Raw genomic sequence first — 17,074 nt, 5'->3', positions numbered from 1 at the left:
TACTGATCCGATACCGATACTTTGTACAAAAACATATTTTATTTATTGTATCTCAAATTATAGCGTCATAATGATTACAGGACATCAGATTACTTGTTCTCATCACTTAATAATGCAGAATTCATCATATAGAAATAAAAAACCTGAAGTTGTGCGCTATTTGAACACCTTGCCTTCCTGCAGCACTAAAGGACTCCGTGAGAGACGTCTGTCTCGCCCTAGCAGCATCTGTCCCTGTCCACTCCTCTTCAGCTCGTCATATTCTGTGATATGATTTACTCTGGGGTGTTTGACAAATTTGTGGTGTTGCCACAGCACCTCACTTTCTTGCCACATGTATTGCAAACCACGTCTCGGCTGTTTGTGGATGTAAAACACGTCCGCACATAACTCCAATTATGCGCACGCCAAGCGGCTGCCACATTTATACAGCCAAATTTTTCGCACATGACTATGAAAGGCGGAAGAGGAGTTCCTTCCAATTGTAGACAATCCGAATGATATAGGTTATTTCCACAGTGTTCCTGTTAATGATAAACTACAAATTTACTCTAAATGACTAAAATATCGATTATTTAATGTGAGAATCGATTCTAGAACATAAATGAATGGTATCGCAGGAATCGATATTTCAGTATCGATCCACACATCACTAGTGTTAGTAAAAAAACAAAATCTCACTAACTTTTGGATATCGCTCCAGAATACAGCTGGAGCACACCAAGTAATTCATTCACATTTATAGTCTGTTTTTTCATAGTGCTCGAATAAAACGCCATATTTCCATATTTTATTCTAGGACTCGACTAGCTTCACATTCAGAATGACTGTTATTTTTGGACACTGGTACAGGCCCAGGGTCCAAAATTTCCCCATAGCATCAGTGAGAGTACAGTTAGTAAGTACAGCTGTGACACTGAGTGAAATGATACTGAGTGAAATGAAACATGTGTCCTAATAGCACAACTGAAAGGGAAAGCCCTGCTGGCTTACTGTTAGTGTTAAAAATGCTCTGGTTATGAGCATATGTACAGTATAATGTTTTACATGGAACAGGATCGCTCAGTTTAACCTCTGCTTTCCAAGCTCCTTACTACGATGACCGGGATGACAGAGAACCTTCACAGACACTCTGCTTGTAACAAGCTGCTCTGGCTCCTCCCCCTTTAAGCCAACCTTGCTCTGATTTGTCTTTTTAAACACAACGTTTTTGTAGCAACAGCTTCCTCCATGATATTCCATTCAGAAAACCTTTGATGGATGCTGACTTTATTAAAGCAAGCGTTGCTCTGAGATCAGTCAGTTATGAGATGGTGACGAGAACAGGATGAGACGACAAAAACAAAAAAAAGAGTGACCAGGTAAATAAGGTGAAACCGCACCGGCTGTAACAATTACAGTCTTGGAAATTGATATCACCTTGGTGACAAATAACACCGAACACAATAATGAAAGCAATAAAGCCGGGGTAATCAAACGTGCACATTTAATCCGTGCAGTTTGTAAAGCCGGTGGGTGTGGCTGCGGTGCCTGAGATGGTGTGGCTCAATGTGGTGTTAAATGAGGATTTAGAGCAGGGGTGTCAAACTCAAATACACAGTGGGCCAAAATTCAAAACTGGAACAAAGTCGCGGGCTAATGTTAATATTTATTGAAATATATTTATTCCTCCAGATATAAGAATGAATCTTTTCTTATGGACTCAAACACGTTTTGCTGAAAAACTGAATATGGAACAAGCAAAGCTTAATACTAAACAATATATATATTAGCTGTATAATACCAGTAGGCCAGCTCTGATAGTAATTTGGTATGGCTTCGCCAAATTTGGCCCGCAGCCTAATTACATTTGGCCCGCGGGCCAGAGTTTGACACCTATGATTTAGAGGAATGTGGAGCCTGAACATGGAGGGTCACAGTGGATATGATCCCCAGTGTGTTTTTTCCTCTGTGTGGGCAGTTTGTGAACTTCCTGTGAGTCATGTCCTGCTGGCTGGACCAGATCCTGGTTCACAGCTTCAGCAGCATCAACACGGTCAGGTTCAGCTCAGTTATTGTTGTTGTGTCTATCCTTCTGGTCTCTGTGTGTGTCACCCAGTATCCTGTTGGTGGACCATATATTCATGTGGTTGTTCCACATGATTATATATAATATAATATATGGTTCCACACACTTCTTAACATTCTTAGCTTAAAATATATATAACCTAACAAATGTTTAGACTACTACACATGGGAGAGAAGAGATGCTGAAAAGAACGTGGGCATGCTCAGACCAGTATGTAACCAGTGGTGTAAATAGCTGTGACATTTAGTGTCCAGATTCTGGTACTGTTTTTCTCAAGCAGTCAGTTTAGTCCTTTAAACGGTCAAAAATATCAAGAAAATTAAAGGATAAAAGAACAAATGATTTTATATGTGGAAAGATTAAAATACAAGTTTTGCATAAAATGTGCTTATGCATTAATTAGTTGTTTGTTACTAGAGACACTAAGATAATGTATTTTGGTGTTTTTATGACATGACATCGCGATAAATACACCACATATGCTCACGGAGTTTTAAGGAGCTGCTGGGAAGAAGGATTACTCACATTGGACAACTGCTGAATGTTGCTATAGTTACCCTCATAATTTAAAGATTAGTTAGTAAAAAAAAATGTTAATGATTTGTAAGAAATGTGCAGCGAAATCCAGTCTGAAATATCACACGAGGTAAAATCACCGGATGTGCTTTGAATGATGAGAACAGTCAGTGTTTACTGACATCTACTGTTCATTTAATGGAATTTCATTGGAAGACGTGCAAATAAAGTTTAGGTGCAGCTGCCTTGTGTTTTATCATGGCAAGCCCCCCAAAAACAAAATTGAAGAATGATAGTGAAGGGAATTGTAGTCCTATAGAACTAAACAGGGTTCATGCATATTTACTGGACATGCACAAACAGCTGGCTATGAAATGAAAGTGCTATCTGAAGACTGCCTGTTTTTCCATCATTTAATCTGCTGTCATTTAAATGTCATAGACCACCTTTACTTCTTCATGAGCCAAACAGTAAAGAAAATGACCACACTTACACTGTTTATCCTGTACAAACTGCAGTTCAATACAATTCTTGCTTCAGTTTAAATTTTCTTATGTCCTTTTCCATGACATTTTATTTTAAAATATCATATAAGTCTTTAAATTCCATCAGACACAGAGGCCTACTATAAATGAGGGAACTTTAAATGTAAATAAGGTTCATTTCTTAAGCCTTTCAGAGATGTTCACAAAGTACACCTAAATAAGTAAAATAAACCAGAAAAGTAAGTCCTATAATAGCCAAGAAAGACGTCAAAAGACACAATAAGTCACAACCAAATAAAAAGAAAAAAAATATAAACATATAGTTAAATAAATAAAAGATTCAGTGAAGTTAAATGGTAAATGGTAAATGGCCTGTATTTATATAGCGCTTTACTAGTCCCTAAGGACCCCAAAGCACTTTACACATCCAGTCATCCACCCATTCACACACACACGCACACAGAAGTTGTCAGGTTGTCAACAGAAAGCCTGTTTAAACAATTTCAGGGAGATTATCAATGTTCTTACCTGTAAAACTGAGGTTTCACTTCCCGTGTGACGTATCTGTAAAACAGAACATTTCATCTGTTACACAACTGTGTAAATCCAGAAACGCGGGTCAGAATAAAGCCAAAGAGACAATCAAACTGCTGACAAACACTGACAAAACAAGAAGGAATGACCTCTCACCTTTATCATTATCACACTGAGACTATATCAGTTCCACTCCCAGTGACACATCCACACAGTCATCACCTGACCTAAATAACTTTATGATTGGTTTCTTTATTCTAACATGATTTCAGAGCCATTTATTATTAAAATATGTAACATGTTACACTTGAACTGCCGTTGTTACTTTTTCTGCTGTGTTTAGTTTATCTGCAAAAGTTTCAACAGCTGATGAAAAATGTAAATCATGTAAATCCAGAAAACTGGGAGGGTAAAAAGTGAAAACAGCTGCTGAAAATAAAGTAAAAGAAATCGTTTGCGACACTTGTGATGAAATGTTAAAGAATAACAATCTGTTCTTATTTAGCTTGTTTGGTTAGTATGAGGCGATAAAATGTTAGCAGTTCGAGTTAAACAACTCTTAAATGTTGACTGTAGTGAGATCAATGTGCCAACTGATAACTAGCTTCAGGAAGGAACCGGGTGTGTTGCATTTCTGCTCATAAAGCCGTTAAAAACACTGTGTGCAATGCCACAATGTGTCAGAGCATGTGCTTCCTCATTTTGTTTACATGTTTGTTGTGTTTACAAGGTTCTATAATACAGGCAAATTATTACATGCTGTTACCCTGTCAGACCAGGGGTGCCGCTAATGAGGCTGGATAAGAGAGAGGGGAGAAGAAGAAAGTAAAGGTAACAAGATGGAGTGCCACTGTAAAGCCTGAAATAAAGTGTTGAACCCAGACGTCGCCTCCGCTACCCGATTACAAACTCAACAATGTTGTGCTATGAACAAGCAGCAGCATTAGTATTTAAGCAGCTAAATGATTTACAAACAGTCAAATGGAGTGAAAATTAAACATGTATTTGCCTTTAGAGAAATTCAAGCAGATGATCACATCCCACAGAGAGAAAAGACTCCATGAAATCCTCATTATGTATACATAACAGCAGGTCCACAGTCTCAAAGAGAAAGATTCAGAGACTCCAGTCTTCTTCGTGTGCTTCTTTCTGCACTCAAACTTCCCGGTTATTCAATTGACATATCGGTCACACATCAAAGCAGAACCACCGACTGTGTGAACAGCTGAGTGAAGCGTGTCCTCTTCTTCTATGAAGCCACTTTCAGGTGTGTTTGTGCCTCTTACTCCATGAGTGAATGCAGTCTGTCCAGTCTGCTTTCAGAAATGATCAGCAATGACATCAGTTTCGCTTCCTCGATCTGTGATCTGATTGGTTAAAACGTCAGATATGCACGGGATTATGATTTTATGAAAGTTAAGGAGTGCCTTTCATGCTTTAAATTTATGCGGACATAAATTGGACATAATCTGAATGGAAATTCCCACAGAAATGATTTTGTCCTTACAGGGCATGTCTGAACAATGTTATATCATGAAGAAAATTTTAAAAAATCTATACACATTCACACAAATACTCATACAGTGACATTTTATACCTTCTCGTTTATACCTTACTGTATATACTATAGTCAAAGTCAGGCATCCCCCCCTCTGCCCCCCTCTGGCTGCCTGTGCCTCAATTTTATCCCACAGAGGCAGAGGGAGGTTTAGAGTCTTCTCACATGAGTGCTGAGTATTTGCATATGAGAGCATGAGGGTGGGAATGGATGTTTGCATCTGTGTGTGCCTGTATGTCTGTTTCTATATGTCAGGTCGGGTATCAGACGCCACCTCTCTGGGGTCATCACAGGCCCTCCACGTTTTGGAGGTTATATTCACATAGATTATCATGATGATGTTGTTTATTATATTGCTCTCTTTTTTTTTTTTGCTTGTTTTCTCTTTTTTCTTTCTCAACAGGTGATCCAGGTGATTGATATATGTATTTTTTGTCTGCTTATTTTGTTGGTTTTTGTTTTTTGCCCTTTATCACCATCCCTCTTCTCCGCTGTTTTTCCCCCCTCTTTCTTATCCCCAGTCATGTCTGTCCCGTATTTAGGAAGTGAAAATAAAATAAAATAAACAATAAAAGGTGAATCAAATAGACGATTACGGCAAGGCTGGGATGGTCCATTTGGTAAAGTAAATCCGTTGGGCATCTTTCTTTGCCTTTAGACAATAATTCTGATGGCAAAGAGCCAAACTGGACAAACAAAAAGAAAAAAAAAAAAAAAGATTGGCCTGAATTCAGTCAGTCACTCCTTGCCTGGGTTAAACATGAGAACTGTTTGGAATTAATCTACACACGTACATTCATTTTACTTAGATCGCTTTGGAAAACACTATCTAACGTCATTAAAGCACTGGTTAGCGTTAGGGATAAGTTTAGGGTTCAGGCTGGAATACATGGCTGGAATGTCTATTACAGCAGAGTGTCATTCTGCTGGATTTCATCCATAACCCAGCGTGTAGCATAAGAACGCAGAAGGTCATCTTTCACGTTCCTCAGGACTTGATAAATTGTCACTATATTACGCCTCGGGAGTGAGAACAGGCTGAGTATGGGGTCTGCAATTTAGTAGAGTGGACCCAGGAGTTTTTTTTTCCTGCTTTTTAATATACTCTAGGTCTCCATTGTTGTTGTCTTGCTTAGGCTTGTTAAATTGTATTTTAGCCTGATTAAATGTTTTAACACAGAAGTGTTTTGTGTATTTAACTGAGTTGCCCTCTCTGGGCACTCCTCCCTGTAACTTGCCTCCCAACAGTGCCTGCCTGTGGTGGTATAGGTGTTGGTCTACTTTCTTCCAGTTTTCTGGTGTTGACTCCACTCAGGTGCCCCCAGGTACACTTGATATCTCCTCTCTTTGCCTCTCTAAATACTGTTATTTACACTCCAAAGTTTGCCTAAAATTGTCAGAGTTTTGTTGTCTTTTATTATCCTCACTATGATGGATATTGGGTTTCAATTTATGATTTCTGTGCTCTCAGAGATGGGCACACGCACACAGAGTAAGCTACAGATACAATTCTTTGTATTGTAATGCTCTTTATTGAACTGTGTATACAAATTTCTTTTCATTTTTAGCTATATAGAAAGGCTCACAAATAGATAGGACTGCTGTAGTAGGAATATTGTTGACAGGAAATCACATAGTAAAAATAGATGAAATTGTCAGCACATGCCCACTTAATCTGACAGCACATATATAAACGTCTTGATGCATGCTCAATCATCCAGGTAAGTACATCTCCAAAAGTTGATTCTGTTCATCTGGACGTTGCTACGTCCAGATGAACAGAATCAACTTATGGAGACACATATATAAATCTATGGGCTTGCAGGATACATGGGTAATGCAAACTTGTATAACAAATCTTAGCACTTTTTTCCCCAGGTTTGCTGAATGTGTGATGAGTTTTTAAAAAGTTGGTAATTGAACTAACACATGTATAAAAGAGTAGACAAATATTAATATATGTATCTGGTAAATATGTATATACACCTCAAAACAAAAGACATAACACAGAGATATGCTTGCTTGACGCTTTAATGTTAAAGAAAGAAGAGAACAGTTTTCTTTGCAGAAGAAAAATGTAAAATCAACCCTTTGGTAACAAGTCTGCTCCCACTAAAGTCACATGGCCTTAATGACAGCCCAACTTGTGTTGATTGTTGATTTTCTTTGGGTGCTATAGAGAGGAAAAATATAATGCTGCGAAATAAAATAAAGTAAGAGCTAGCGAAACACAAACACCATCATACATCAGTGTCAGTCCAAGAAACATTAGACTTTCTTGGCGCAGACAGATGGCAAATGATCATCACACTGCACATCATCCCAGCACTTGGAACCTGAAAGGTTCACAAGTAGAAGTCAGTAAAATGTTAAAAAAGTCAAAAACCTAAACTCTAGTTAATTAGCTTCTATCTTAGATCACGTAAACCTTTCAAACACATTAAGCAATCATGTTAATTATTGTTTTCTAAATTACCTCCATAATTCATCTGAATACAGTGCTGATTGCGATAATTATTGGGCTCTCCTCGGCACCAGAGTGAATAGTGAAAACTGGTGCCATCACTCCACAACCAAATACCCTCCTAGAAGACAGAAATTGAACACATTAGTTCAGGGCGGCCAAAATGTTAAGCATAGCCACAGTTCTAGCAGATCATCTGACTTTGAGCACGCAACCTTCTATGTAAAAACTGGAAATTCTCACACTGGGCATGCTCTTTAAGCTCCTTTAGCCTACTGGTAGTTTCACTATTGTCTACAACCCATATTTAAATCCAATTAAACCCCAGGTCTGCCGTTCATATATTTTTGACATAGTGTATAGGTTATCATTTATGCCTGTTGTGTTTTGTCTTCTGACTTAGGCTTACAACATGTGCACAGAAAAGACCAGGTACCTTCATAGCCATGCCATACCATTAGATATAAATCACTGCAGGTGGAAATTTAAAAATAATTTTGACTACAGTGGTTCTGACTGAATTTATTAGACACCTAACAAATACTGTCTAATAATAAACAAAATACCTGGGGTGCATCAGTTCCTCCAATCCAAGTTTCGGGGTAGTCATGATGGGCAGTCAGTCTCTTAATTATCTGGTACTCACTGCTGCTGTGCACTGATGCAAGGTTTGCCCCCATGGACAAGCAGTTTCTCTTCAGTGGAGAGTGACAGAGAGCAGAAATTTTTAATGTAATTAGTAACAGTTAAAAGTGGTTTAATCAGAAAAGAAAAAGAAACTCACCTCAGCTCTTGTCCAACTCATGGTTGTTGGAACGTAGTAAAAGCAGCGATCACTGTGGCGAGTCCAACCATTAGGACAACCATTGGACCTCTTGACCAGGTGACTGTTGGCTGGGAGCAAATGAATAGTTGTACATGTATCTCTGGTTGACAGATTTTGTATTTTTAATCATGATATAAACAATCACTGACAAGTCATGCAAGTAGACAGTGAAATATTTGTTAAGTGATTCACATACACACACACACACACACACACACACACGTTCCATGTATGCCTTGCCTGCTAGCATCTTGCTATATATATATATATATATATATATATATATATATATATATATATATATATATATATATATATATATATATATATATACATAAATGGTAAATGACCCGTATTTGTATAGCGCTTGTATAGCGGTCCCTAAGGACCCCAAAGCGCTTTACACAACCAGTCATCCACCCATTCACACACACATTCACACACACATTCACACACTGGTGATGGCAAGCTACATTGTAGCCACAGCCACCCTGGGGCGCACTGACAGAGGCGATATATATGCATATATACATACATATATACATAAATATATACACATATACATATACACATATATACATATTCATATGTGTGTGTGTGTTGCCCTAAAAAAGTTTACAAAGTGCTTTAACAAACAACCAAAAGCAGAAAGGAATGTGAAATAAAACAGGAAGTCAAACAGTGGTTAAACAAAGGTGGGTAGCAAGAAAGGAAAAAAGAAGCAACATTCAAAACACAAACTGTCAATAATAACTGTAAAATCAGTCAGAAACAAGTCTTTCTGTTTTAGGAAGTGATTCTGCAATTATTGCATTTGTTCCAACAATGAAGGACACGGATCACAAAAGCATGGTCTACTTGTGATTTAAGTATAGATTTTATAACAGCAAGACACTTGAATACATCTTTTGTACTACAAGTTGCAGACTCTACTATCCACTCGATAGATAGATGACTATCCACTAGATGAGTCTGAGAGAAGCGACCTACATTTCAGTGAAATTAGTGGTTTATTTAAGGTTGTGAAAGTGCAGCAGTCAGACACAGGACTGTTTAAGTTATGTGACCACAATGACGACTGCACATGTGTCGAGCTGGGTAAGCACTATTGTTGTAATCCATCAGTGTATGTAGATGATAGATAGATAGATAGATAGATAGATAGATAGATAGATAGATAGATAGATAGATAGATAGATAGATAGATAGATAGATAGATAGATAGATAGATAGATAGATAGATAGATAGATAGATAGATAGATAGATAGATAGATAGATAGATTATGCTGCAATACTCACCAACAGCCATGGTTAGAGCCATCATTGCACAAAGAAGTGCAGCCACAGTCAGCAGCTTCATGGTAATGTTAGTATCTCTGTTGAAAAAGAAAATCTAAAATGTCTAGCAGTTCATTAAAGAAAGGACACAAGATAATCTGGGAGTCTGTCACAAACCTTTTGAAGAATATTGTGAAGAGAAAATTATTTAGAAGATAAAGAAACTCACAACTCAGATATCTATTTTTTACATGTGCATGGGCAGTCAACGGTCCGATCTGCTTTGCACTGACGTGCACAACAGATGAGACACAGAAAAACCGCCCAGGGCATCCAGAACGTCCTTTATTTATACTTAAAGCAAGTCTCCACAAAAATAGGAGTGGCATGTATGGAACTGATAATTTTCCTTGAAAGGAGAAAGAGACCGTTAGCTTGCCTGTTGACAAAGGAGGTAGTATGTACAGAAATGCAGACATTGCATAAAAGGAGAGAAAGAGAGAGAGAACACCAGCTTGTCTGTAAGAATAAGAGGAAGTGTCGTATGTCACCGCATTCCTCTACACATATGGCTTCAATCTCTCTTCCTGTGTTGGCTCCAATTCATAACCTCTTCTTCCTTTAAATGAAGCTACAACTAAGCATTAATCACAAAATTAAAAATCTTTCATCAAATATCTTCTCCTATTTCTTTTCAGTATCAGCTGGTAGCTTCAACTGTCCAGTGTGGAGGTGCTGAACTTCTCTAAGACCAGCGTTTTAATACCGTTTATATTTACATATTTGCATAACCAGGAACTAACACTGAAAAAACTGACACGTACATAATTTGCTAAACATTCATCACACTTCTTTCTTTCCCAACCAAAACCAAAATAATAACTACTGACTTAAAATCACATATTCACTGAAGCTCAACAAAGATATAAAACTACAGGACAATTGACAAAGCTTGTGTGTTAAGTGAGAAACTGTGCTCAGGAAGATTAATATACATTGAAACTAGTGTTACTGTCAGTGTTTAGCATTCTAATATTATATAATAAAATATTACTCGTGGTTAAAAAAAGCCAAGAAAGTGTTGCCACCACTTGACACCACCGTTACTCTTTATCCCACATAGCAAAAGTGGTATGGCCGGGATCTGGCCGACACAATGTGCTTACACATACTCATACTGGAGCGCATTAAAACTGACTTTACCATCATTTATGATTGTGCATTTATAATCAGGCCAGAAACTGACCTGTCTGGGTGTAATGGAAGCTAAATTATCAGCAACGCCATTGTCACGCGGAGAATACACGCAAGGGATTCTGAATTGTGATAAGATGTGGAAAGGAAAACCTGATAAACAAAGGACGAGAGGAAGATATAGAAAGAAGGTAAAGTTAACAAAGCAGGATTTCATCCACCTTTTGTAGTGGAGTCACTTGGATGAGAGATAATAATATTTATAACATTTATAAAGCGCTTTTTGAGACCCTCAATGCGCTTTTACAATTCCACTATTCATCCGCTCTCACATTCACACACTGGTGAGGCAGCTACAGTTGTAGCCACAGCTGCCCTGGGGCAGACTGACAGAAGCGAGGCTGCCATATTGCACCATCGGCCCCTCTGGCCATCACTAGTAGGTGAAGTGTCATTGGATTGATTAGCTAACAAGTCGCCTTCTTCTTCAAGCTAATCCATCCATTCACTGTGTCCATTAGAGCAGCTCGGTAGAGCAGTGAACTTACCCTATCTGTGCATTTAATCTCAGACATACGTCAGTATGTGATAAAGAAGTGGAGTTTCAACAGTACGCCCTCAGTTTTCTTTTCATTACTAGAATGTTTTTTTTACCCTACACCTAGTGTGTAAAAAAATAAGTCATTTGCAAAGTAGATAGTGAAAGAAAAAAAAGCAAGAATTTTTTTTTGATCAATAAAAATTGATCAAATTACTCTGGTGTAGCATGAGATGCTGTGAGCGAGGTCCTTCACGATTTTGAAAAGACACCCATTGGGCCGTGAGTGAGGCAGAAAGTATGTTTGCATGGGACAGGATACTAATGCTAAAAAGCAGTGAGACTTTTTGTAAGTTAAACAAATAGACACAAGAATGCAGATTACATGTGAAGGACAAATATACTGTATTTAATTTTTCCCTTTACATTGCATTACACTTTTTGTTTTTGTTTTAATGTTCTTATGTGTTTTGAGTTACTAATGCTACGTTCACACTGCAGGCGAAAGCGCATCAAATCGGATTTATTTTTTTGATCCTATGCGACCCATATCCGATCATGGTATGACAGTGTGAACAGCACAAATCCAATATTTTCAAATCCGACCTGGGGCGCGGGCCGCTTTGAGGGCTCACACTATAGCGTGTTTGCTGTCACATTTTATTTGTAGTGTGAACAAGCAGACAAAAAAAATTGGATTTGATCAAAAAATTGGAATTAAGACCTGCAGTGTGAACGTAGTCTTAGTTACTGTCTACTTCCACATAAAGTGGGAAACTTGGCCGTCTGTCCATCCAGTCATTCATCCATTTTAATTTTGCAGTGGTGGCAGGCTGTCCAGGGTAGTCACAGACTCTTTCCCTGCAATGTTGCTAGTCCAGGCAAATAATCTCTCAAGTGAGTTTTGGGTCTTCCTCGGGTTACTCAAAATCTCCAAAGGGAGGCATCTCCTCTCACCACAAAGGAGTAGCAACTGTACTGTACAAAGATATCTTTGGCTGTCTGAACTCACTGTATCTCTAAAGAGGTGTTTAAACAGGAAGAGAAAAACTGTAATGAGGCAACCAGAGATTGTGGAATATCAGTGAAATTCAGCAACCACTTTTATCTGCGATATCATTCTTTTCTGGCAGTTGAGAGGTGCCTATAACCCTACGTGAGGTTTTGGAACATAGACTCAGTGGTCCATTGAGAGGTACTACTTCCTGCTCACTTAACAGAGAAACAAGGAGCTTCCCAGGACTTGTTAATTTGTCTTAGTTATTAGGTATCGTTTGGATCACATAATTATAAAAAAAACCCTAAACATCGCTTTTGAGCAGAGTAATTTTTAAAAGTGTGTCATTATATGGAGACAGTTCATTTTATTTTACAGTGTAACACAAAATGTAACAAAATATATGACGCTTTGTTGAGCACATACGTGCAATGGGATGTAGGGGGGAAAACCTCTAAATGTCAATGAAAAGAATGGCAAGCTTCTCATTTGCAGGAATCTAAACAAACGCTGCAGTCATGTTTTCTGCTGAATCAATGACAGGACAGATTCTGAGCAGGAGGAAGTCACCTCCCTGTGTTTCTCAGACTCACTTAAATGACTGAGTGACTAATAGGGATGGGTATCGAAAACCGGTTCTTGTTGAGAACCGGTTCCCACTGTTTCAATTCCTTGGAATTGTTTGCCATTTTTGCAAACGATTCCCTTATCGATTCCAGTCGCCCCGAATGACGTCACCACGTTGCGGAGCATCATTTACCTGGCAGGAAACACGGCGCGAAAGCGGCTCAAACGCTCAAAAGTTTGGTTATACTTTATGAGAACGGATGACAACAGGGCAACTTGCAGTACTTGCAAAGTAGATATTTCATTTAAGGGAGGAAACACTACGAATATGCAAAAGCATTTGCTCACAAAACACACGATGACCGTAAATGAATGTCGTGTCTTTAATTCCGCTCCGGACTCGTGAATCTCAACCCAGCAGCAGCGGTAACGTTTGCACGTCCTCTCCCGTTAATGCGGCAGGTAAATAATCAACTAACAGTGCATATTATGTTAGCGCGATCTGCCTTATTACAAAACCTGCCATTACTGTGCATTTAGGTGATCATGATGAGAGAGACAGAGTCTGTCTGGCTCAGATGCTGGCAGTTCTTGCTGCAGTCTACCGGTAGTGTCTCCTTTCAGGCCAGGATAGACTAATGTCACCGAGCAGAGACTAAGTTTGTGGTAAAAGGCTTGCACCCATTTGCCACAGCAGATGCCCCCGATTTTTGGTAAGTGAATGTGTTTAATTGTAGGCAGGGACATTACTGGATATTCTTGTGTAATTGCCACAGAACAATTTATGTTATACTTTGTTATTGCTACAGACGACTATTTATTTTATTATTTTACATTTACAATTTTTTTTCCTGGGGACCCTGTGACACCCCGTTGAAGAGTTGTAGGCTGGATCTCTTAAGATCTCACTGCTGGGTTTGTAAGGCCATGTTACTTGTAAATTTCTATCTTGTTAAAAGAGAAGATATAAAACAAAGTTCTAAGCTAATCGACCTTAGTGTTCTCCTTTTTAAAAAAGAATCGATAAAGAATCGAATCGTTAAACAGAATCGAAAATGGAATCGGAATCGTGAAAATCTTATCAATACCCATCCCTAGTGACTAAAAATGAATTTTACTTTTCCAAAACAGTAAAACAGTAACGCATTTACATTACATACAAGGTGTCCACTTGGTGTCCACCAGGTCTAATAAAAGTGTTGAAAGTGCAGGTCCTGTGTTCCCACACTCTGTCTTCCTCCTTTCTGGTGCTGCTGATAGTGTTTTCTTCCCCTCCTGCTCCTGCACAAAGTTGCAACATCGTTGAAAATTCAACTATCAACACGTCTGCTCTGACATTCCCACACATTTTACCCTCTTTCTTGAGGGATCCAAATTTTATTTTCTCATACCCTGTCCCTCCTGCAAATTAGGGGCATAATACTATAAATAAGACTTTATCACAACTGATCAAGATGGCAAAAGATTATCTGCTGCGAGGGCCATCCAATTGATTTTGGAAGAGAGAGGAGCTTCGGATGATGATGTTGACAAAGAGGTTTCAGAATATTTCACATTTCTGAAAATTCAGAGTCTGACAGTGACTTTGAAGAAGAGGATGAGGTTGAGCACCATTTAGTAACAAAACAAAGACGAGTACCCCATCTGCAGCCAGCTCCAGGACCAGAACAAGCCCACCAGATAAGATAAGATAAGATAAGATAAGATAAGTCTTTATTGTCTTGCACAGTCATACATAGTACAGTAGTACAATGAAATTGGAAAAACTGTCCTACGTCGGCACTACATATAACACAACACGACACGATATGACACATCACAACGTAACAAACAACACAACACAGTATATTAACTTAGTATAAAAAAGAAGAATAAGTGTATGTGTATTGCACACTGTTATTATTGCACATTAATTATTATTGCACCTTGTTATAAATATAAATATTATTGTTATTGTTTTAAACATTGTTACCTCCCCCTAAAAAGTCCAGGGAGGTATCCAGTCAGGTCAGCTATTTACATTGATCAGGGCTATTGCCCTGTTGTAAAAGCTGTCCTTGAGTCTATTTGTTCGGGACCTCAGCAGCCTGAACCTCCTGCCAGACGGCAGCAGCTTAAACACCCGGTGTCCTGGGTGTGTGCAGTCCCGTAGGATGCTGCGTGCCCTCTTGAGACAGCGAGTGCTGTACAGGTCCTTCAGGGAGGGAAGAGGATGTCCAATGATTTTTTGGGCCATGTTGATGACCCTCTGGAGTGCCTTTCTGTGTGCTGTGGTGCAGCTGGAGAACCACACACCGATGAAATATGTCAGCACACTTTCAATGGAGCAGCGGTAGAAGACGGTCAGCAGCTCCTTCTTCAGGTCCATTTTTCTGAGGATTCTCAGAAAGTGGAGACGCTGTTGGGCCTTCTTTAAGACCGCAGAGGTGTTAGAGCTCCATTGGAGGTCTGTGTCTATGTGCACACCCAGAAACTTGAAACTGGAGACCCTTTCCACGCACTCCCCGTTGATGCTGACAGGCTGCAGCTCGACTTCCTCCTTCTGAAGTCACTACCAGTTCTTTTGTTTTGGTGGTATTGAGGTCCAGGTTGTTGTCTGCACACCAATCTGACAGCCTCTGAACTTCAGCTCTGTATGCAGTCTCATCTCCCCTGAGATGAGCCCAGACAGCAGGTGAAGAAATATGTATGTCAATAACTGGTGAAATTGAATGGTCTTCTTGCCCAAGAAATGAGCCACCCTGCAGAGCTGTTACTGTGATAGCCAGGCCAACACGGCTGACAGTTACTCATGTGCAGGACATCAAGTCTTCATTGGAGCTTTTCATCCCAGATTCCATCCAGAAAATTATTCTGGATTGCAGTAACCTAGAAGGAAGGTGTGTTTTTGGAGAGAGGTGGAAGGAGACCAAATTCATCTAAGAACTCCAAAGGCCTACTTTGGGGTTCTTATCCTTGCAGGAGTTTTCAGGTCCAAAGGGGAATCCACAGAATCCCTGTGGGATGCAGAAACCGGCAAGAACCTTTCCGTGCATCAATGTCTCTGGAAAACTTCCACAAAATTTCCAGGATTATCCGTTTTGATAACAGAGATGACAGACTAGCTCGACGGCAGAGAGACAAGCTAGCTGCCATCAGGACAGTGTGGGATAAGTGTGGGCACCACCTCCCTGTTTTACAAACCTGGGCCTAATGTCACCATTGATGAGCAGCTGATCCCATTTAGTTGTGAAACATATTGCTTCATGTGTAAATGTGTTGTGTCTTTCCACTCACTCCACTCGATTATAACAGATTAATTTTTTAATACTATTTTATAAAAAAAAACGAGAAGCACATCAATTCATAAATGTGATCTAACAAAGGTAAAGGGAAAAAATTAACCATGTTTGCTGTTCATATGGCTTGTAATTGGGATGAAGTAAACATCTGTTGAGTAATTTAACACAAAATTGTTTGATAGTGTTAATTTGGAAAGCCAAAACTCTAGCGGGTCCACCACACCCATGAACACTAGCTGAGTAACAAAAATATGAACACCACACAAGGGTTAAAAAAAAAAGAGGAAGTCTTCATCCCTGTACATGTCAGGGAAAATGCAGAATAAGAATCACAGTGTTACGAAACATCCTCAACCAAACGGCCACTAAACTTGTAACTTTGCTGGAAAAAGCCATTTCAGTTCCTCAGAAATACAAAAGTCACTCTAGAGAAAAGCAGAACTCAAACTGCTTCATCATTTCAGAAAAAAAAAACCTGTGAAAACTTCCACGGAAAAGTAACCCTGGAAGTTACTTTTTAGAGCCTAACCTGTCACTGGGGTCAGACAGGTGTTTTGCAAACCTTTTGAACTGTTTGTTTCATTGAAGGAATTCCAGTGCTTTCCGAAAACAGCGACTCTGAGCCTTAAAGTGATATTGGGGTCATTACTGTAATCCTAGGCTAAGCAGCACTGCGAAGATGAAGGTTGGTAGAGAGAAGAGAGGGTGAGTGAGTGGGATGGAGGTCTACGGAAAGTAAATATTTTATTGGGCGATTGGGTTCTTTT

At 39.1% G+C, this 17,074-nt stretch overlaps 1 protein-coding gene across 2 annotated transcripts; it reads right to left on the bottom strand.

Annotated features, from left to right (window-relative positions):
* Positions 1-7,183: 7,183 nt before the first annotated feature.
* On the bottom strand, positions 7,184-10,059 carry LOC113019020 (ladderlectin-like). Of its 2 annotated transcripts, none has more exons than XM_026162508.1 (6): positions 9,908-10,059; positions 9,752-9,828; positions 8,410-8,519; positions 8,192-8,320; positions 7,638-7,746; positions 7,184-7,497 (listed from the first exon to the last, which is right to left on the bottom strand). In XM_026162508.1, exons 2-6 carry the CDS (start codon positions 9,810-9,812, stop codon positions 7,430-7,432), a joined length of 477 nt encoding a protein of 158 aa, XP_026018293.1. In that variant the 5' UTR covers positions 9,813-9,828; positions 9,908-10,059; the 3' UTR covers positions 7,184-7,429. The 2 variants fall into 2 exon arrangements, with proteins under 2 accessions (XP_026018293.1, XP_026018294.1); XM_026162509.1 differs by having other exon boundaries at positions 9,960-10,059.
* Between the last annotated feature and the right edge of the window lie 7,015 nt (positions 10,060-17,074).

This window comes from Astatotilapia calliptera, chromosome 3, assembly GCF_900246225.1.
Source record: "Astatotilapia calliptera chromosome 3, fAstCal1.2, whole genome shotgun sequence".
NCBI lineage: Eukaryota > Metazoa > Chordata > Actinopteri > Cichliformes > Cichlidae > Astatotilapia > Astatotilapia calliptera.
Note: the sequence above shows the minus strand (reverse complement) of the source record. Positions and strands in the feature narration are given on the sequence as shown.